At 35.9% G+C, this 23,147-nt stretch overlaps 1 protein-coding gene across 6 annotated transcripts in view; it reads left to right on the top strand.

Annotated features, from left to right (window-relative positions):
• The window catches only part of KIF20B (kinesin family member 20B), a 37,321-nt gene extending 23,226 nt beyond the window's left edge, over window positions 1-14,095 (top strand). For 3 of the 6 annotated variants that reach the window (XM_051619218.1, XM_051619221.1, XM_051619217.1), the window contains exons 22-33: window positions 863-985; window positions 1,452-1,512; window positions 2,118-2,243; window positions 2,500-2,636; window positions 3,653-3,844; window positions 4,796-4,972; window positions 5,551-5,706; window positions 7,560-7,763; window positions 9,298-9,375; window positions 10,115-10,262; window positions 11,742-11,884; window positions 13,857-14,095. In XM_051619218.1, the coding sequence (XP_051475178.1) occupies window positions 863-985; window positions 1,452-1,512; window positions 2,118-2,243; window positions 2,500-2,636; window positions 3,653-3,844; window positions 4,796-4,972; window positions 5,551-5,706; window positions 7,560-7,763; window positions 9,298-9,375; window positions 10,115-10,262; window positions 11,742-11,884; window positions 13,857-13,934 (1,623 nt within the window). In that variant the 3' untranslated portion in view covers window positions 13,935-14,095. Of the gene's footprint in view, window positions 1-862; window positions 986-1,451; window positions 1,513-2,117; window positions 2,244-2,499; window positions 2,637-3,652; window positions 3,845-4,795; window positions 4,973-5,550; window positions 5,707-7,559; window positions 7,764-9,297; window positions 9,448-10,114; window positions 10,263-11,741; window positions 11,885-13,856 lie in introns of those variants that run through there. The other 3 variants (XM_051619220.1, XM_051619222.1, XM_051619223.1) reach the window with 3 other exon arrangements.
• The last annotated feature ends 9,052 nt before the right edge of the window (window positions 14,096-23,147 follow it).

Genomic DNA, 23,147 nt, shown 5'->3' with positions numbered 1-23,147 from the left:
GACAGCTAAAGAAAGATAAGACCAGATGTCAAACACAGATTAGTTACAGCTATTGAAGGGGTAAAGGAAACTTTATTAATGTATTTTTAAAAGGTTTGTGAAATCTGCAGCTAATTTGGGTATGGAGAAGGACTTTATATTCTTTATAACAACATGCTTTGTGTTGCTATTTGAGTGACTTCAAAGCTTCAGACTTGTGGAAAATGCTGAACTCTGAGAGGAAAAGGTGGATTGATCAGAGAAGGAAAGCACTGACTTGTAGAGACTTTCTGAAATATGAGTTGTTTTTTAATTGAGTTTATGGAGAAGAAATGAAGAAATGGAGTAACTTCTTATTCACTGTTAGTATTTCATTATCAAGGAGTAGGATTTCCTAGAAACTCATGGGATATTGCACAAATGTAGAATCTGAAAGACTAATAACAAAGGCTTAACTTTCAAGCCCAAAACTCTTGCAATAATGTCTTCGTCTAACAGTTGAAGATCTTTTCCTACTCAACATTCAGTGTATAATCCTGTGTCTCAGGAGTAGAAAGGAGTGGGTGAGATCACATGCCAAAAACCTTAAAATTTTTTTAAAAGGCAACTCAGTTTGTAGCTCAATTAGGTTATGTCCTGGTATGAGGTAGTGGTTTTGTGGATTTTGTTTGGTTTTTCCACTGCCAAATGTAATGACTTATGGAGGCAATCCTTTTCTAGGAAGGAAATGTGTCATAGTGCACTTCCAGCTCCTGAAATTGAGCTGAGATGCTTGAAAAAAATTGACTCTTAAAGTATCTGATTATTTAGATAACTTGCAGAAGTTGTAAAGGGCTTACAGCAAAATGTTAGCTTTGCTTGCTGTCTTTGTGCATTGTTAAAGGTGTGTACAGTGCAATCTGAGGAAAAATTCCTGAGGAACAAAGTTGATGAACTTGAGAAAATTAAAAATCAGCTTAACGAAGAACTGGAGATCAAGCAGCGCACAATCCTGCAACTTAAAAAGGTATTTTATTTTTTACAATCTTACTTTCTCCTAATTTGTGTAACTAATGCATTAGTGAGGTAAGTTTGCCAAGCAACGGGAGAAAGTTTATAGAAATTGGGGTAAACATGGGAGTAGCCAGCTAAAACTACTGTTACTGAATGAATGAAAGGTGTTTAAAGAACTTGTTCCTGTAGGACACTATCAATTTTTTTTAATAAAGTAATCTGCATAGTAAATACGTAATACCTGCAGATACCCTGATTCTGATCAGAGACCCTTAGATGTGTTAGTAGTAATGCCTTCATCTAATCCTTTTTTTACCAGCTTGAATGTTCCTTTATATTATATGAAAAACTTACTTATTCTGTACTGTTAGTTTTAAGTGCATTATTAATTACTTATGAAAGCCCAGAATGAAAAGCTACTAATTTCTAGCATGTATATTTGTTCAAAATGTTTAATTTTTTTTCAATGTGATATTTAGGAACTGTTGAATAATGAGAAGCTGGAAGAAATCTCGAAACAGTATGAGAAAACACATAAAGGTCAGAGAAAAATCTTCAATGTTTTGGGGTGTGGAATGGCAACATAATCACTTCTCATGTTGTTAATGAAATTGCATATTTATATTTTAAAATACTGAGAAACTCCAAACAAGACATCAAGATATTACTGTCAGAAACTAATTTTTATTGAAGTATTATTAGCAGGTATATTTGAAAGCAAAGCAGCAGTCTCAGAATAAGCCCCAGAGGAAGTGTGGTTTTGCTGTATCAGTGTTAACTTATTAAATGTTGGTATTTATTTGCCATTTTAGTTGGCCCTTGTAATAAAATTAAGCACTGAAACACGAACAAGTATAGTAACAGTTTCTGCAGGTTTACTAAAAGCTTAGCAACTGAGCAATGGTTAGTTTCTCATAATACAAGCCATAGTCTGACCAACATATAAGCACTCATACATTCACCTAAATCAAGTTGATCAGAGTCACTTAAGAATTTTGGATTTGGATAGTTCAGTATCAGCTCTATTTCTAACAAAGCTTTTGTTCTTAGGGAATGGGGGAAATTATTTGTCATGAAGACACTTTGGGAGAGAATGGTAGGAACTAGAAGGGGGCTTATCTATAAATTTGTTTTCAAAACTTCAGATCTGCGTGCAAAGGAAAGAATAATTGAAGATATGCGGATGACATTAGAAGAGCAAGAACAGACTCAAATTGAACAAGATCAAGTGCTTGAAGCAAAGTTAGAAGAGACCAACAGATTAGTTTTGGGTAATTTCTCTATGGGAAGGGAACAGGGAAGCAAAATTATTTTGTGAATGTTGTGATAGCTGTCTTAAATTTGTTTTTATTTATTGACTGTTATTTCGGTATTAATTTTTGTGTTATGTAACAAATTTCTAATAGTTAAAGGCTTCTATTGTCCCTTTATGGTCATAGCTGATAAATCCAAGTAACTTTACTAGAAGGATGTGAATGTGGTCAAATATGCATTTCAAACTCTAACCTTACTTTGTTTACTGAGTAGAACTGGAGGCATGGAAACAGAAATACGAAGAACTAAATAAACAGGCTGATAGTGACTGGCAGCAAAAGATGAACAAAAATGAGGAGAAGAACATAAATGAAAATGAGGAAATAATGAAGTTGCGAAAAGAACTGGAGGTAAAATATGGTGGTGTAATTGTACTTCATTTTAAAGCTGTAACTTCTGTTTTGGAGTTAATGTTTTTTGTGCCACTATCTTCAAGAGTTGGGGCATAGTAAGGCAAGTTGTTAAACTGCTAATGGAAACATGCTCTAAAAGCTGCAGTGCACCAGTGCAGCAAAGTCTGGATGCAGTGTCTTTGCAGCATACAGCATCACCGCTGCATAATGGAGTGCATGCTATGTGATGTTTGACTATCATGAACATTGCTTCTGTAGCTGGGCTCCTCTTAGTTGTCTTAAGCAATCCAACTCCTGATATTCTTTCCAAACTCATTTCCTGTCATTTCCTTGGTCAACTAAACCAAATTCTTTCAACATCTTGTGCTTGTTATATGACCTGTAAGCCCTTCTGTTAGGTTAAGGACTTACCTCTAGTTCTACCTGGATTAGAAAGTAGACTTTTTTCCAAGCAGCTTTTCAGGCGCCTTCTGTCTTGATGTGGGAGAATGTCTGACAAGAGGTTTGATCGTGGTAGAAAAGGAGGCAAAGTTGCTGTGGGTTGAAGTGATGTTCATGGGTATGCACTGTCTGCCTACCATTCAAATTGTACTGCATTCTTTGCTGTGCAGTCATGAAGTTTTCTAAAAAGTCCTGTAAGGCAGCATGAAAGACTAGGAAGTTGTAAGTTAAGGATCTCTTTACCATTACTTTTGGTGTAACTTCTATAGTGTTAGTGACCTACTGAGAGTATTTTTAGAGGGTGGAGAAGAAATCTATTTCATGAAAACATGCCAGTCTGAATAAGAAGTGTTGAAAATTCTTAATTTTTTCTATACATAAGAAAAAATGAGAATGTAATACTTGCCGTTTGGAATATGCTGGAGTAAAACTGTGCTAATATTTTTATTATCTTCTTGAAACAAATCCATTTTATGGTAATCTAGATTTTTTTAAGTTTTTTTTTTGTTGTTTGGGGTTTTTTTTTTGCTTAATCTCTACCAATGGTTTTATTTCTGGTTTCATTAAAATAGGAAAATGAGGCAAAGTATCAAGTTGATAGAAAGAAGTGGCTGGAGGAAAAAACAGGTCTTATACATCAAGTAAAAGAAGCTGAGAGCCATCGCAACAGAGAAATGAGAAAATTTGTGGAGGACAGAGAGCGTCATGTAAAGCAACAAGAAGAAATTGTAAGTATCTGGACACTTCTGCAGACTGCTCTTAGTGTAATTATTTAGTACAGAGCAACTCATGTCACTTAAGTGTGGGTGTCTGAGGGTAACTGGCCTTTGACAAAGTTCCCTCACTTCATCACATGGCAAAGCTTAGATGACATCTCAGTATGAAAAAGGAACTATAGGAGGGTCACAACATGAATAGGCACAGTACAAAATAGGACTTAACATGTCTGTTCCTTCCTATCCTATTGCCATCATCACCTTACTACAAATTTTTCAAACTTCATCTTTTGTGTAAAACACCAATAAATAACTCACACTGAAATGAATTGCTACTTGATGAAGCTAGGAAAACATACTTTGCAAAATAATATGCATTGCTTGGCTTTTTTTAAAAAAAACAAACATGAGACTTTGGAAGGAAGAGAAGAAGCAAGCAGAAGTTGACAAAAAAAAGCTTCCTTGGTCAAAAAGGCAGTGCCTTTGCTCCCATATTGCTTTCAAAGTAGTGTGACTGTTAATAACATGGTGGATACCTTGTCTGCTCAGGGGACTGCATCAAGGCTGTTAATTCTTAAGCATATACAATTATCATGAATCTGTATAATCTAAAAATGTATTTGCATCTAGAAGTAGTAATGACTTTCTGGACCTGTAGTTGGTATAGGAGGGTGTTAGGAGCTTAGGGCTACATTCACTTTGTCTGTGACTTTGCTTGCTTGACGCTTTAATAAAAATACAAAATAAGCAAATCAGAGTGGCACTGCTTAAAAAAAACTTCACAAAGAGTATAATTGTAGATACAGATTTTCTAATAGAAGCGTGGTTTGCTTTTGCATATTTGTAATGAAACTAGTTCTATGGGAGTTTAAGATCTACGTAGGCTCTCAAGTTGACTAAGGCCATGAAATCGTGCTAACTATGCAAAATGAAAAAATCAGAACAGTTCAGGTAGTGTAAAAGTGGTGTCTAATTCTAACCTATTTTTTCCCCATTTAGGAAAGGCTTGGTGCACAGCTGGTGGAAAAGGACAGTGACCTTCATAAGTGGCGTGAAGAAAGAGATAAATTAGTAGAAGCTTTGGAAGTACAGCTCAGGACTTTGGCTTCTAACACCATACAAAAAGATAAAGAAATAGCAGAACTGAAACAGGCTATGCTAGAGAACTCAGAAAAGGTCATATCTCTGTGTTCCTTTGGGACTTTCATTTTTTTTAAATCTATTTATTCTGCAAAATACTATACTTGCTCTTTGCATTTTGGCTCCATTTTTTGTTCTTAAGCACTGTCATATTGAAACAATGTGCAGCTAATTTAAAAAAAAGCTTTGATTTTTTTTTGGAAACTGAACTTGTAACAGTAACTGAAGTTTCAAAGTACTAAGTAATTAAAATATTAATCTATTTGATCCATTGATTGCAAAGTTGAACTGGAAATATTAAACTATTATGTTTGCTTCGTTTTTCACATCACCAAGGTCTGAATGAACAAATGGGAGGTGTACTACATAAGTAGTAGATAAGTATTCTACGCAAGTGGAGTAAAATAAAGTTTACATTATATTTTCCCAGGCTGCTATGACATTTCTTCACTTTAAATACTAGCCACTCATACTTGTCTTTTTGTAGAACGGCAATTTGTTTTAGCCTGCTCTTTTAAAACTGATGTTCATAAGTAATCATAGTGATGCTTGTGTATATGTTAATTTCTTTTGCCAGTCCTGCAGTTTGTGATAACTTTTGCTATGTTTATTAGGATAAGGAAACTGATATTGAAGAGCTAAGAAAACAGCTGGCTGAGAAAGACAACTTAATAAAGGAATTGAAACAACACATTAACCAAGAAAGTCTTCATTCTTTGGCAGAAGTACCTGAAGAGCAAGATAAAATAGATCAGCCTATAAACAAAGAGGTATGCTTGCTATGTTTATAGTAAAGTATGTACTAATGATATGTTGTTAGTAACTTTTGTTGTTTTTTCAGCATATATTTTGTCAATATTGGAAGTCTCCCATGAGTTACTTTTTATAGTTCTTTGTACTTTACTATATCTTTAGTTCTGAGATCTTGTTCATTCTTTCTCTTCTTCTTTTGTGCTTACAGAAAAAAAAGTACTTCAGTTAAGAGAATGCCATTTCTCTATAGATTATGTAATTTATGTACTGAGGCAAAAACTAGTTAACTAGTCCAGGTTCTAGAGATTTGAAGACACATTTGTAGTGCCATCTCAGTTTGGCTATGTCAGTGTTACGGGGTTTTCAGCTTAGCTTTCCTGGTATCGCTTATAGTGGTAATAGAGATGGTTCTGTAATTAGAGCTTCCAGCCCATCTAGAGGTTCACAAGAGTAAAACTTAATGCCAAAACAATATTAGAAACTTACACAAAAAAGATAAACTTGGCTTATTTCCTGAAAAAAAATTAAAAGACATGTAACTGTATTGAGACTCCTGTTTCTGACTGAAGCCTTGTGTGCTACCTGATCAGTATGTAATTAGGTAGGTCTGCTGAGCAGATCAAATGTATGGCTCCATTGCTAATTAATAATGAGCAGGGCTGAACATGGATTTCCTAGTAGTTCCTACCCTGGCTGCAAGATGATGTGATTTTCTTCTTGTTTCACATTTCCAAAATGCATCTCTTTCCTGTCTATTGCCAAATAAGACTGGCTAGTTGTTGGTACTTCATCTGTTCAGCTAGTGCTGTATAGATAAAGATTGTGATGTATGAGGGAGGACAGAACAGTTCTCAGAACGCTTACTGCTTTATAGACCTTAGTAATAGAAGCTGAGTGCCCCACAGAATTATTTATATCTGCTATAATATTACTTATAGAGAAGAACTGTGAGCATCTGTTGCTGAAGTATTTACCTTAAGCCAGTAACAACAGTACTTGATATTATGAATAAAGAGAGGCTGTTAACAGGATTATCATGAGAAACTGTTATGGTGTTGTGGAAGTGAACAGGGTAAAGTTTTGGGGTGGGAGGCAAATAATTATTGGGAAAGACCTAGTGGAAATAAAACAAATTTAAATGATCAAGGCAATATGTGTCTCCTGCCTTGAGAGGAAAGGCTAAGAAGCTGGCACTCTGATTAGGAGAGGTTAAGGCAACCAGAGGATTGTGGGGCTGACGCTGTAAGCAGGTACAATGTAAGGTCTTCAGCTTGTGGGTAATGGTGCTGCCTGAATGCTTGCGGTTCCTCCAGACAACAGATGTGATGTAAAAGTCTCATAGGTTGAATTTGGCCTGTAGCTTGCCAGTTGGACCTTGTTACTTACACAATTAACTTGAGTGTAGAAGGGGAAGGGAAAGCTTCCTAAAGATAAGTTAGAGAAAGATTATACTTCTCTCAAAAGCTCCTATTGCTGCCTAGTCCCTAAGGAGCAGCCGAGTTGACATGAAGAAAATAATGTCAATTCTACTCCTGCTAGCTGTGAAAAACATGACCAGCTGGCTCTGCACTTGAGGAAAGTGACTTGGAAGCAGTTTGAGGCTGTGTTCAGCAAGGAAAACTAAGTTCTGTGATCATAGAACAACACGTGGCAATGTTAGCTTTTTAAAAATTAACACAAGTTTTAGTAAGTTAAACTCTGCTATAGTTGAAGTAGATTTATTCACTTCTGCTATAAGTGCTCTGAAATCTAACATCTGAAAAATTGAATGCTTACTTTGCAATACATCTGGGAGGCATATGTATTACAGGTTTTTTTAACTTGTAGATATTCTAACACTTGTTTTCTTAAAATTTCCATATGCTTGCAGGACCATTCAGAGATTGTCCTCGACTCCTTTGAAGTGTCTACAGAAAATGGAAAAAGTAGTCGGTTCCCAAAACCAGAAATGGAAATCCAGTTCACACCTCTACAACCCAATAAAATGGAGGTGAGGCACCAGGGCAGTACCTCACCAGTCACAGTTAAAATACTCAAGCAAAGAAAGAAAAGGAAGAGTGAAGAGATGGATGAGGTATGACCTGGACCAACTGACAAAATATGTTGTGCGGTTTTTCAGTATAATTATTCTGTTCATTTGTTAAAATCCTGTTTTTTCTATCTTCACTGAGGTGGTAAAGATATATCTAGAGTATATTTAAACCTTGCTTCCTCCCTGCCATCCTCTGACAAGTGGTGGATCTCTGGCCTGTGTTGAATTAGGTCATAGGTTGCAATTTATCCAGCTTTGGCCCCTTGTCCCTCCTCTGTGCTTTTTACTTTTTTGTCTCTATGCTGGTACCATTTGCTTCTATCTTTATCTGTGGGATTACAGAGCAGTTCTATAGAATTGCTTCTTTTGGTTTAGGAAATCAGGGATATCAATTATGCTATCTTCTAATAGGCAGTTACAAGTCAACCCCCTGGGCTTAATCAATGCATTTCAAGAATACTTTCTCTTTATTTCTCCAACCTGTGTTGAAGGGACTATGCCAAACTAATGGCATCAGCACCTGGATCTCCTTGCTCTCTGTAGACCTTATTTCCTCTTTAATTTCTTCAGTAGTACTAAGTTTTATGCTCCTGCTTTGCTAAAGTGCTGTGGTGTTTACATGTCAGACTTAAGCTCCACAGCAGTTCAAGGTAGTAAAAATCTTCACTTCACCTGAACTGCCTTTCCTTTCTTCTGCCATTTATTGGCATCAGCACCAATTTACAAAGGCTATGAAACCCTAAGATCACATTGTGGTGCTACTTGTGTGTTATCCTACTTGAGGAGCTTATGAATCTCTATACTTCTAAGGACTCTTGAAGCTAACAGGTGAGTATGAGGGAGATGAACTGTGGATGATTTGGCTAGGTGGTAAGTGGTCTCTTTCAGTGAATAAACTTGCTTCAGCTGGAGAGTGAAATACCTGATGATTGGCAGCACTAAATCTAAGCACTGAGGAGAGAGATATGGTGCTAAAATAGCCACAGATTATTAATCTCAAATTTAAAAATAAAACAGAAGAACCCCTTGTTTTTTTAGAAACAAAGTCAGATCTTTTGCAGAGACTCCCTTCTAATTAAACAAAGAACAAAATTTTCTTTTCTCACATGTTATCAATCGGTATAGCTATCAATTATCTGAAATCTCTTGGTACCACTTCATGAGATAGATGTCTTCTAATGACAGTTTAACGATGGTACTATGCTGCCAAACTGTTTTTATAGTTGCTAAGTCTGAATTTACGGTTAAATTTATTGAGTTAACTTCGATTTGTGTGTTCACTTGTCAGTGTCTTAAAGCCGAAAGTACAGAAAATAATGCAGAGATGAAGATATTAATTGTCAGAACAGTTTGTCTATGGGTATTTCTAGTTCTCTTTTACAAGTTTTAGTGTTTAAATAGTTAACTCTATTCAGTGTTAGCCAATGTCTCTACTATTAGAGCATTTAAACTGTGGCTGCTTCTATAATATACAGTATTGATGTTCTATATAATATATATATACAGTATTGATGTACTATACAGTAATTGATCTTTACGGAACAATCCTAGTTAAAATTTCTCATATTTTTCTTAGGATTTTGTGAAAACTGAGAACAAGAAAAACACAAAAGCTGCTATAATTAATTCTCCATCTACAAGCAACAGAAAAATGGTTTGGTTTTGTTCTATTTTTGAAGTTTGGTCTTTTCTGTAAAGGTGGAGCTGTGAAAGGAACAAACATGAAGTAATATCTTGTTCCTATCAATGTACTTAATAGGATTCTTAAACACTTATGTTGTCTTCCTACTAAATTCTATAAGCAAACCAACAAGTCTGTATTTGCCAAGAATGTCTACTAGCTGCAGTGTACAATGACTCAAAGGGAAGGATGTTGTATCTTGAATACTTATGAAGGCTAGTTTGTATGTACTATTAGCATATGTGATGTTATAAGCAAGACCTTTGAAATAATACTAAGGTTCATGTCATCTCTATGCATGACAATTATATAAAGATGATTTTGGGCCTTAGTAGTAACCTGGGCAGGTTCAGCAGGTGGGTTGTAGATTTATTGTCCCCCATCAATTTCTTCCTGTTTTATTTATGACTAGAACAGCTTGTGTAATGAAATACTCTACAACTTGGAATCTACTTTTTTACAGAAACTATTTGTTTCTTATATTATTCATGCCCTTAAATTGTCAGTTTCACAGAATATATTTTATTTTTTTCTTTTGGTATAAACTGTCTGTTTCCCGCTGTGGTAGTATCGTTACTATAATGAACAGAGGTGTCAGTAGCAAAGCCAAAAATGTCAGCTTGAAAATAACATTGATATCAAATAGAACTGAATTAAATTTGAAGGTAAGTTACCTTTCAACTTAAAAAAATTCTCTTGTATTTCTGTACAGATGTCTAATACACAGTCTTTTAGAAAAGAATACTTCTTAAGAAAGCAAGATTCTACTTCAAGTAAAAAATCAGCTAGAAAGAAAGATGGAAAGCTACAAAAAATTGGAGATTTTTTCCAGAGTTCTCCTACTATTATTCACTCTAAAGGTTTGTACAAAATAAGTAAGTCTTAATCCATGTTCTCTGAGCATTGTAGAATGAATTTTTCTACTGTAATCTATTAATGTATATGTTAAAGAGCTGCTGCATTAGGTTGTTCTTTTGTTTCTGAAATAATAGTCTGAAATAAGACCTGCTGTATTTAATCTTGCACAGTAGCAAGGGCTGTCTTGATGGCAAGGACCACACAGTTCTGAAGTTTAGGTTAAATGTGAAGGGTAAACCACGAGGAATGAAAAGATGCAGTGTGGAACATGTGCATATAAATTTATCATAAAAGCAATGATAACTGTTAATCTCACTGAATTACTTTTTTCTTGCTTACAGTGAAACAGTTAAAGGCAATTTCAGAAACTTGCCCTCCTGCTTTAAAAAAAATCAAGAGCTGAAACCAAACTTCGAACCTTACCATGTTCTATAAGCAATTCCTCTTTCCCCTCTCTCCCTGCTTTGCTCCTGTGGGAACTGTATTGATGTATGTATATGGGAAGGGAAGATTAGTACTACAGAATCTGAAAGCTGGTGTCACTAAAAATATTTTGAAGACTTAAATAAATTGACTTTGAAGCAATGAATGGATTTTATTAAGTTTATGCATAGCCTTGGCAAGATTAACCACTAAGACTTTCCATTGAAAAACATCTTTTTATTCTTTCCTACTATAAGAAATTATCTCTGAGTTACTGTGTTTTAAAAAAAAGATTAAAATTAGAAGAGGGCGTGAGGAATCACAAGTGTTAAATTCTAAGATATGACTATTCAGTTAGTTAAAACAAAGTCATATTTCAATGTGGACAGTTAAAATTTATATCTCTGTACCAACTTAAAAACTTGACTTGCTAGAGAGTACATCTTACAGCAGGTAAGTAAGACACTATATGATGATCATGAGTTTTTAAAACCAAGCAAGTTTGTCAGATTGTTTCCATGAGGACAATGTATTTTCAAGGAAAGCCAAATTCAGGCTACTGTAAATTTTGCCTTTAAAATACTTAGAGGAAATGAGTTCTAGGTTGCAACCTTTACCATGTCCTGTATTTTTTCCTCTTTTTCGTAACTTATTATTGTTCAGAATTTCTTCTTTCCTTCTAGCTTGTTATGTGCATGCCCTCATCTCTAAAGATCTAGTACTAGGTTGATAAAGCTATACAAGTATATAGAGAAAGTTGACTCTACCCTGCACTTCTTTCAGCACAAAGTAGTTAAGCCTGTTGTTCAACTCCTGTTGAAGTGTTTAACATCCAGTGAAATCTGAATCCTAATTGATTTTTAAGGTGCTATTTGCATGTGTTCTCTAAGCTGTTGCATCTGAAGCTATAGAAAACTGTGGCAATCAAATACCACTTCTGAATTTCTGTTTAAACTACAGACTACATCTGTTTCACTTTTGATAAAGCTTGCTTTATTCATTAATTGAGGCTTGCAGAACCAGTAAGACATCAATTTATGATAAAATTTTTATTCTAGCAAAGAAGCTGCTTGCAACCATAAGTTCTCCCAAGTCTGCAGAACCAGAAAGTGTCAAAGAAAATGAGCTGAAGCCAAAACGAGCTAAGAGAAAACTGTATTCAACTGATATTTCTTGCCCTCTAGATATCCCTGCTTCTTCAGTAAGTGATTACAGGTTATTGTTCTGTATTTCTGTAATTTTGGCTTTAAATTATTAGGGGGACAGAACAAACCCGAAGGTCTGATCAAGATGCAGAAGAGGTTTGAAAGTACTTATTTCTTAATTCTGCTTGACCATTCCTTTTGATCTTTTTGCTGTTTTACTTAATGTCATGGTCTGACTCCAGGTCAGTAATTAAACCAGTGACAATAATGCTCTTGATCCCCTCCCCATTCCATCCAGGTAGGGAAAGGAGAGAGAATAAGGAGAGAGGCTTCCTGGATTGAAAGCTAAACTAGACAGCTTTAATTAAATACTAATGATAAAAGAAAATATGTACAAATATATACAAGTGTGTGCAGGAATGTGCAAAACCCTTATCACTTTTCCCCAGCAACTCTCAGGGCACTCTCCTGAGCTGTGAGCAGTCCCAAAATGTCCTGGAGTGCTGCCAGACAGAGGCAGAGCAGACAGGAACTGAGGGGACTGTTATAAGGGTCAGGAAGACACAGCCCTAGGGATCAAAGGAGATGGATAGACAGTCCTCCCTGAATGCCAGCCATGGACAGAAGAAAAAGCAAGAGACCTTGACTTCCATGATCTCTGAATTTATACAGACTATGTGGATATATGTACAGAATAATTCGTTTCACCAATTTTGCAGTCTGTCTAGTCCACTTCTCCCTATGGGAGCATTGTAGATACAACTTACCTGCTCCTTCAGTGTCTGAAGCAGCAGATTCAACAAGTAGAGCAAAGTGTCCTTTGTCTCCTGGCAGTAACTAGAAACACTTGGGTGTTATCAGTCCACTAGCTAGTAAACTTGCAGGAACTTTCATGAGGTATGCTGCTTAAAACAGTTCACTGAAGAAAAAAAACAACGGTAAAAGGAAATTTGGCTTCATCCTGTCTCAAACCAGAACACCTAGTTTTGTGTTTTCTCACTTTATCTTCACTGTGTTTGACTGCTGACTTACTCTACAGATGATAGAGCAACCATAGACAAATTTAAGTTTGGATTCATAGGTATCTTAGCTGTGTTCTGTTCTTTTTCCTCTACAGCAATTTGAGTCTTAAGTTGTTTTTCCAGTATGTGGTGTTGATCTAAGGATAATGTAAGGGGAGAAGAGAAGTAAAGACTATTCAGGGATCCAGAGATTGATGATAGCATGACTGAAACTTTAAAGACAAAGGTCTGAAGGTACAATTAACTTAGCAGGGCAAGTGAGTGTCTAAGGTAATTTCTGATTCCATTTATGTCCAGCTGATACTATAGAAATATCCATGCTTTTCAAAGCTCAGTTTAGATGAGTGGGCTTAAATTGTTGCCCTGTCTAAACTAGTCTATAAAGAGTCTTAGAGGTGTGTTTCTGAAATTGTTTCTGAAATCAACTTGATGGTTTTGACAGTAACTACGTCACTGAGTGTACGTATCTTCATTCTATTCAATCCTTTCTTTCCTCTGTCACTATGGTGAGCATTTGAGAGATCCTATTGAATTTTCTGCAATTGTATTAACCGATGTGGCAGAAACCAAAATGCTGTCCATAGGAAAATGAAGAAAATTACAAAAAGTGGCACAAGAAGCTGAGAAGCTTGGAAGTGAAAGGCTAAGTGAAAAAATGAATCTTGGGTAAAATCAGAGAAATCTAAAGGAATTCAAGTTACAAATATATTGTCTGAAATCTTCATTTTTCACAAAATGAATATTAGAAATATGAGCTGCTTTCAGATCATGTTTTTCTTTGCACTTAGGTATTTGTTTCAGCAAAAATGGAATTTTGTGTTTCTAGTATTTGTTGTTATGATGCACTAAAATTATCTCTATCTTGAAGACCTTTGAGAAGATTACAGGCAAATTTCATTCTAAAAACAGTCTTTGAAAAAACATGTTGGTTAGGTGGGTCTGGAAGTCCATGTCATTTGTCTCTGAAGAAATGCTGATTAATTCATGAAATACTGTCTTTTTTCAGATCTTCATAGAACAAAAAGAGAAGGAAAGTGATCATCTAATCATCAAGCGACGGTTACGATCAAAACCAGCTAAATAATCTTGCAAAAGCGTGTTTGTATTTCCTAGTTAGGGCATACTTGAATTTTGTTTTTTCAGCTGATTGTATATAAGAAGTAATAGATACTCAGTCATGTTCCAAATTTTGTATATAGATGTAAAGAATTGTTCTAATGGCTTCTGGTTCAAGTCTATTAAACATAAAATGTTCAAGAAAGCTTCTGTCTGAATTTTCTTTTAGCAATGGTGTCTTTGGAAGTGTTAATAATTTACCAATGCATGGTAAGAACGATGCCTGTGTAGAAAGATTTAAGTTGCTTTTTTCAAGTGGCCAGAACACCTACCAGAGCTTTGAGTGGGGAAAAGAGTACACATCAGAACTTGTATATCCTGAAATCCTTGAGGTTTGGGGGGGGGGGGGGGCTGGAGGGGGGGAGAAGAAAAAAATTAAAACCAGCACAAAACCAACAAACAAACAAAACCCACAGCGCCCCCCCCCCCCCCAAAAAAAAAAAAACCACACAAAACAACCACCAACAAAAAAAAACCTGAAGGTATAAATCAGGGAATCGGCAGTACGTGGAGAAATGTTTTTTTGTCACTTGTGTGTTTTTAATTCATTTATTTAGTCTTCTAAATTAAGTAATTTTGAAGCATAGTACTCTTTCTTTGGGGATTAAAATATCCATAAATATTTATAATCTGCTTTTAGAAGTGACCCAATCTCAGATGTTTGGCACTTAGTTTTATCCATCGAGTTCTACTAGAACACCTACTTTTTTAATCTAGTAATGTTTCAGTTTGTCATCAGTGACTGAGTAAACTTTTAGAACACTTGGCTTCATTAGTGTAACATTTACTTAAGTCACAGGCAGTGATTGTATTTAATAGGATTTTGCATTGTTTGAAGAGCACTACTGGTCATCTTTCAGGAAGAGGTGAAATTACTTTGACAATGACCTGCTTTTGACATGGGTGAAGGAAGACAATCCCAATATGTGATTATTTGTTAACTTGTTGTTCATGCTGCATTCTTTTTTTACTTGAATTAGTGCCAACCATACAACACTGTTTTCACTTGGACTATTGGATTATTTTTATTATTACTGCATTTTGGTCTGTTTCACCTATTAGGTCTATGGTAACTATGTTGACAGAGCTCCTTATCAGTCTGTTTTGCACATACCTAGTGTTTAGCACTAGAGGAAGACTATCTTGTTTACAAGATGCCTCTTGAAGTTTGGTGTTAGCCTGACTACAACATTTTTTCAGAAGCTCTCTGTCAAAATCCAGTCTGGGATTTTTCCCCTTTGTCCAAGTCCATACTGATTTGCTAATACAGCCAGGTAATTGTGACTCATTTTTGGTAGTACAACTGCAACCTTAGTATCCTTCACTAATTATTCCATTATTTAAGTTATAGAAATGGTTTTTTTGTTTCTGTTGGACTGCTGTTCTGTATTTTCTTTTTGAAGAAAAAAAAGTACCAGATTGACTCATGGACACAAACACAAGATTAAAATTGTTTTTCACAGAATCCTAGGGGTTGGAAGGGATCTTGAAAGATCATCTAGTCCAACCCCCCCTGCCAGAGCAGGATCACCCAGAGCACATCACACAGGAAGTTGTCCAGGTGGGTTTTGAATGTCTCCAGTGAAGGCGACTCCACGACCTCTCTGGCAGCCTGTTCCACTGCTCTGTCGCTCTCACAGTAAAGAAGCTCTTCCTCATATTTTCTTGAAAGAAAAATAGTTACTTTAAATGCCTTGTGCAGTTTAACAAAAATGAGACCTTTAAAAATGCAAATAAATGTAAAAATGGTCATTAGCAGTTTCTTTAGTACAAGTAATTTTATTTTACTTTTCATGTGACTATAGCTTAAATGTGGACAACGATGCTGCAAGTCAAGTGGCAAAAAACTGATAGGGTTTTCTAGTAGATTGTCTAAGCATGAAATATGTCTTGCTAAGTATAATATATATAGTTCAGTTCTGTAGATCCTGACTTGTAAGATCAGATTCTCACACTAATTTTCTTCTTTGGTTTTCAGACTTTAAAACTGAATTAACTTCCATTTTAGGTGTAGGCTTGTGACAAGGGTCAGGCAAAGACTATGCTAAGTAGCATTTAATGTAAGTTTGGTCTATATTTTGACATGGGGAAGACCTCTGGTAATACTCAAATTTTCCTGGTTTTCTTCTGAACTTTCTTGACTGTAGGTGGTAACCTGACAGGGATGTGTGATAAAAGTATCTCTGTGCATCATTGTAAGAAGAGGCGAGTGAGATCTTCTATATATGAAGCTGGGCCATGAAGTGCTGATATCCCATGAGAACTCAAATCCCACAAAAGAAAGTCTCCTGGGGTAGCAACAGTGATTTCCACTGTCTTGTTCTTCCCCCTTTCACCTCCCAGTTTGATTAAAACTGGTTTCTGAAACTATCTGAATTAGGACAACCTAGTTTAAGTATCAATCTCTTCTATGCATTGAAAACTTCTTATACTTAAAATGAAGCTTTCTTTTCTCAAGAGAATAAGCTTACATCCTTGTAAATTTAAAAAGACTCTTAGGATGGCTTAGCTTCTTTGGTGTTTCATTTTTCCCATACAAGAAAGGAAACCATAGTGTGAAATGGTTGTTTCTGGTGTAACACCTGAATTTGGACAAGTGCCTTGTACAGCAACACCATTGTCTTTGAAGAGTTCCTTTTGAACATGTCATGCTGTGAGAAATAGTTCTTAAAAAACAACCTATGCTATACTTGTATCAAGCTGCTCCAACTTTTCAAGTGGCTAAAGCCTCATCTTGAAAAGACTATTTCTTGCTCAACTTCAGCTCATTTGGAGTTAACACTTGTCCTCTTGTCATGGCAGTCCAATCACAGACATAATGAAGGCTTCTGGAAGGAAAACACGAGGGCACTACTTCATATATGTCAAATTTTTCTCTTTGGTAAAAGAAAAAAAAGGAACAGTAGTGTACAATTTGATCAGACAAGTCATTAACTGAGGGTTATTTCTGGAGTTAAGTTAGAAAAGGGAGAAGAATATTTTTAGGGTTATTTTTCCAGCTATATGATTTTTTTATAATTCAAATACCTGAAAGCTCTTGAAGGTTGATTAGAGCTGGGAGAGAAGAAAAATAAAAATAGGTTAATAAAACATGCCTACTTAGGTCTCTACAAAGCCCTTCGAATGTCTCGCGTACGACACCAGAATGTCCAGGAGATGGCGCTGAGAAACCGCCTGGCATCGCTAGGGTCGCCACCGAGAACTTCGCCTGGAGGTGGGAGGGCCAGAACTGCCTTACCCACTTTTAAGGTAACCCATATTAGGCAGTACTAGAGGTCCTCCAGGACTTGAGAAAACACATGAGATCAGATTAATTAAGGAAGAGATTGCTTCAAAAGTTGCTGGATTTAATATTTAGTTATCTTTGTACAGATGGATAAAGTTGGACTTCCCCAGAGCTGTTGACACTAAACAAAACTAGTGTTCTTCTATATGGCCTTAGAATGCATTTTGTGTAAGTGCCATAAGATCGATTTATCTTTGAATTCTCAAAGAATAAAAAGTATTCTAAGAAGCAAGTTTAGGCTTATTTTATAATATAAAAAACCCCCAAATTTTCTTTCCTGCTGTGTTGAATCCTCCATGAGCAATCAGATTGCTGCTGAAAGATGAGGTCTGAAACTTATCTGGGAGTGAAAGCTTTTTTATTTTAAATGAAAGACTGGCTTTTTCATTTTGTTAAATAACTAGAAGATTTAGGTAAGATGAGCTTGCACCTCTTTCAGTTAATTTCCAGTTGTTTAAAGTGTTTGCTTTTAAAAAGGAGACCTTTGAATGGTCATGAATTGCTAATGCGATGCATCAGTGCTATTTCTTGTTAAATGGAAGAGAATAGAAAATTCTCGGTAAAAAAAACACCCTGTGGATAAAGGACAGGCAACGTGTAGATAAAGCAACGCGTGTAGATAAAATACCTCAGTACATTAAACAGAATGATTATTTTGTTTCCCCAAAGTATTGAGCCTATGAGCAGGTATACTTCATCATCTTGGAGACTTCATATTAAGTGAATCCTTCCGACTGTACGTTTGGAGAAAGCTACCTAGCTATGCTTCTGTGTGCATGACTAATCAAGGAAGATTTAGCTATTCTTTCCTTTTTATCTGTAGTCAATAGCCCTCAAAGGGTGTCTTTGCTCTGACATGTGTTAATGCCTCAAAGCAACAGCTGAAACAATTGCACAGGTTCTGTGCAAAACTCCAAATACTAATCCTCTCCCCAATGACCTCTAAAACTTTTTAGGTGTAGTCAGATGAGCCAATTTAAATGTTCTTGGCTAGCAGTATGTCCCCATTCAATTGCTCAAAGGACAGAAGTGTGGAAGGAAGCTGACATGAGTGATTACTTGAGTGTTTAACAGGAATGAACTGCCTTAAAAGCAGCTGGCAATAGAATTATATTATGTTCTGAAGACAACAATCACAGTATCTTATGTACAAATAACCTTTTTTCTTGCTTATAAATCTGTGAGATTCAGGGTTGTGTTCTGAAGAAAATGATTGGTGGGGGGAAAAAAAAGCAAATTCAGTGTTTATATTTCCTCATTGAGACTTTTTTTTTTTGCAAGCTTAACTCCTTAGTGTTAGCCAGACAAATCTGCATGTGGATGCCAGTATGGAGGTTAGTATTGATCTTGAGAAGAGCACAATTTTTGTGACTCCCAGAGGAGACAGGAAGCTCCTACACAGGTACTTAAGCAAGGAATTTACAGAAGTACTAGTCTGAAATAATTTTAAACCTGTTCCACATACAGCAATTAAAAGATTACAGTTTGAACTTCAGCAGAAATTGGTTTTAAAAATTTCATATTACTTACTCTAAGGGGATGTATGCAATGTTTTACTCCACAGGGAAATGTGTGTATTTTATCTGCCATAATACTTATTTTAATTTGGGTTTTAAGGTGACATTGGCAAGAAAAAAAAAAACAAAACAACAACAAAACATTAACATGGGAAGCAAAAATACCTAGAAAAAAGGAGTCCAGTCAGATAAAGTGTTATCTCCTTCCAGTATTAATGAGACCTGGGAAAATGCTTTCAATAAACAGCAGAGTGCCTTAGGACCAGACTGTGAAATGAAACGCTATAGTTTGAAATGACCAGTGAGGCCATTGAAGTTAACTCTGATTAACTGCAATCTGCAAATTGCTTGAGAGAATTTTGCCATTATGGAAATCTGAACATATTTGTGACATTAGAAGCAAAGCCATTGTAGAAGTGAGAGTGAACAACTTGGAACAAGATATATTAACAAAGCTTTCATCCATATGAAACATTTCATAACACAATTACATCTCAGAGGCACTGCCTTTTTTTAAACAGTTTTTATCGTAAGAACAGCATAATTGCTAGCTTCCACTATACAAGAAAATAAACAGTAGTGCATTTATTGTATTACTCTTATACTTTGCTGCTACAAAACTGACCTTCTGTAAAATGTCATTTACTCTTTGTTGTGTTTCAGACTTGTGTGCCTTTCCATAATGCACAGCAGGCAGGGAAAATAAGAGTCTTCACTTTTTTAATTGAAACATTTAGCATAGCAGTCTCTTAAGTTTTACAACCTCTGACATTAAACAGCTGTGACTTAATAGGGTATCTTACAAAGCTATTGAAAAAATTTTAAGACTGTTGTTGGCGGGTTCTATCTGAGCTGAGGCTTGCAAGATGATGAGGGCAAGAGAGATGTTATTACTACTCAACCTTTTTTTGATACTGCTGTCTTAGTTCTAGATATTCCTGGCAAATTAGACAGTGCTGACTCCTTTTTTTCTCTGCAACCTTCTAGGATGCTACAGTGTTGTCATCCAAAGCTGGGCCACGGCCACCACATAGCAGTAAGCTTAGGAACGGATTAACTTGCTGTCTTGTCATTTCTGCAGAGTCTCTGAGCTATATGTTGCCCAGTAATAAGAGGAATGAAGTTACTTGCATTTACAGCCAACTACATCAGCCTCTCAGCATTTAAAGTGATGTTATTTTTCAGGTTTTTGATGAATTATGTATACCATGTCACTGACTTCAGTGGAACTGGGGTTTGAATTCTAAATGCAAGGGGTGTTTGGAGATCTCAGATTTACTCCACACACATAAGATCCCAGCCTTCTTTTCTGTAATAGACATTACAATCGCAGAACAAAGTGCTTCCTTACTGGAAGAAAACTTTATGATCATCTGTGGCAACAGCTAGTTTCCAAGGTTTGTTTGCTGCACAGGTTGACATCCATCTTTTCTCCCATAAGAAACTCCAGCTTCATGGCCCATGCCAATTTGGGCACATACTATCTGTGTCTCTGTATTAGGGATTTAAGATGTTGATGAGGCAGAGGCATTGGGTGAAAAGATGAAAAAGCCCATCCATACCTTTAGTCCCCACAGAAGGAGCACACTGCTGCTGTGATGATGTAGTCTTTGAGAAGTGTCTTTGAAGCAACCTTATTCTTTGAGCACAGCTAGGTCTTGAAGTAAAGGCAATGACTGAATTCCTGAGGAAAATGGTTTTACAGACATCTCTGCTCCACAGGTATTTAGAGAAGTGGTTTGGCAGGAAGGAATCTCACTATCCCTGATTTGATATAATTAAATGTGACTACTTATATATGATGTATTCCTATTAGGAAAAGAAAACAGGAACATCCCAGGAAGCATGCCACTTGGACACATTCCAGTAATTATCTAGCTTAAAACATATTATAAAAGTAACAAATTTGAATCATCCTTGTTTTTCAAACAAGGTTTGCAAACTTTTTAAAATAAATGTTGGAGAAAATGCTTTGAGCTTAGTTTGTCATCTTTTTAAGCAAATGGCATCAATGTGTGAAATGCCACGTGGCATTCATTTCCTCTAACATCTGCTAATAATGTTAACATTGAATAGATGCTTTCATCACTAAGACTGACTGTCACACTTCTAGCTTATGAAAAAAGGCCTAGTGAAGTGCTTACTCCTGCAGGCATGTTTTAGGCAAAGCTGGAACACCAGCTGGAACACCAAGTTCCCAGCAGGAAATCTCTTGGAAAATCTCACACAAAGAAAGTGTTCCCTTCCTAGTAAATTAAACTTCACAAAAATAGTCAGACCTTAGTGATGCAAATGAGTAATAAAAAATGAAATAGCAAGTAGAGTCAATGTCTTCAAGTCTCATGACAGCTTTTAAAAGGAAAATTCTGTAGTTAAATTTCATGCAAAGAGTGACTCTTGTTTGCTAGTACAATAAACATAACTGAAAGAGGAAATTTCTCTTATACAGAGATTGCCAAAATATTAAGTACTTCATAACTTAAGCCTTTCAGTGTAGTGGAAGGCAGAAATCTGTTCCAATACAAGTTTTTATAAATATAGTGTATATACAACCTTAATGCAAGCCATATTTACTTATTATTTGTGATTTTTCAGAAATGTTCTGCTTGACTACAACAAATTTATAATATTTCAGTCCTGAAGAATTTTGAAATTTAATTTTTGCTTTATGGAAAAAAAATTTCAAGTGACCTTTCGCACCTTTGTGTTTTTTTGATGCTACAGCCACTAGGGAAAAGGTTTTGTTTGTAGGTCAGTGTCCTACAAATGAAAAGTAAGATGGTACTAACTGGTCTAGTTACAGACTCACTAAACTCTCCATCAAACAGGATAAATTTAGGGGGAAAAGAGGGCTTTTATGGAGTATTACAATCTAGCAAAAAATACATTGCAGCTTATATTTCGTATTAAATATTGTTTATTTATATAACTTTTGAATGCCTTTTGGAAGTATTGATATCTGTGTCTGTTTCACTGTCTTTCATTCTTCTGACTTTTCATGTTTATGGTTGCCTTTTAAGCCTTGAAGTTATGCCTGATTTTAGTCTCTAGGAAAGGAAGAATAAATGGAATTATGGACAATCAGAATGCTAGGCACTGTTCTGTGCAGTTTTGCTCTTGTATTCTTTCTCGTAATCCAGATCATCTGTGCAATCTGTATGTAGAATTCTATGATATGTGGCTCAATGTAATCATAAGTGTGATATCTCATGCTGCTTAAAAGCTTGCTGGGAGTGTGCAACTGTCAGCTTTTCACTGTATCAATACATTGACATATAGCAGGACTGGTTTTGGACAACTAGCGAGTTCTGTCTCACCAAACACAGCTCCCTGCCAGGGCTAATGTTAATTGCTGAAGAGAGGCTAACTGTGTTGAGGCTGTTCTGCTCTAGTAGGCAGGAAGAAGATTCCTATAAAGTACTGAAGTCATGCTAATTTGAGAGGAAACAAGTGTCTCTGTAGGCATCTTCTCTACATTTCTCCTTCCCTTGCCTTGCTTTTTCCTAATATGCCACAGCTTTTGAAATAGAGGCAGCATTATTCCACAGCTAATTCTGTTCTCTTATAAAGATTTATGGTCTTCATCAGTATTTTGGTTTTGTAGTTCAATAAAATATCATCTACAGTAAAACAGCACTTGAGGGTCCTGTTTACTCTGGTTGGAATGGGATGATGACTCTAGGTTCCCTTTCTATGTAATGTTAATTTCCTTCACTCTTTTTCTTGCAGGAGATTTGGGAGTTGTTTCTAATTTCACTGACAGAGATCCTATTTCTAAAGAAAAGCACTATAACACTTAACACATCCTTTTAAAATATAATTTTTCAGATTTTTTTAAACTGTTGGTTAATGAAGTCTTCCTGCTTAAATGAGAAACTGGGTTTCAGGTGTAATGAGTCTCTCACCATTGTTTTTCTTAATGTAAATATTTAAATAACTGAAAAATAATTACCACATGGACAACAGTGAATTAAGATACAACTGTGGGAAGATTATTTTTAAACTACCTTTTACTTTACTTTTGACATATTTCTCTCAATTGCTGAAAGGCTGAAGATGCTTGGAACGCAAGTCCTTGTAATGGTAAGACAAAATCATGGAATTTTAGGGGTTGGAAAGGACCTCTGGAGCTCTAGTCCAGCCTTCCTGCTAGAACAGGATCTACTAGAGCAGATTATTGGCGATTTGAAAGAGCCCATGACAGATGTAATGATGACCTAATCCCAAAAGTACATTCAGAACAGACACTGAGTACAAGGTACTTGATTAACAAAGTAGCACACTGGAATTGCAGAGAATACTAATCTGAGGATGTACCAATTTTAATATTTTAGATAATGGAATTATTGTTTCATACCTCCCAGCTTTGCATTCCAAG

Source organism: Apus apus, chromosome 4 (assembly GCF_020740795.1).
Source record: "Apus apus isolate bApuApu2 chromosome 4, bApuApu2.pri.cur, whole genome shotgun sequence".
Classification (NCBI taxonomy): domain Eukaryota; kingdom Metazoa; phylum Chordata; class Aves; order Apodiformes; family Apodidae; genus Apus; species Apus apus.
The sequence above is the reverse complement of the archived record's forward strand: the minus strand, read 5'-3'. Positions and strand labels throughout refer to the sequence as shown.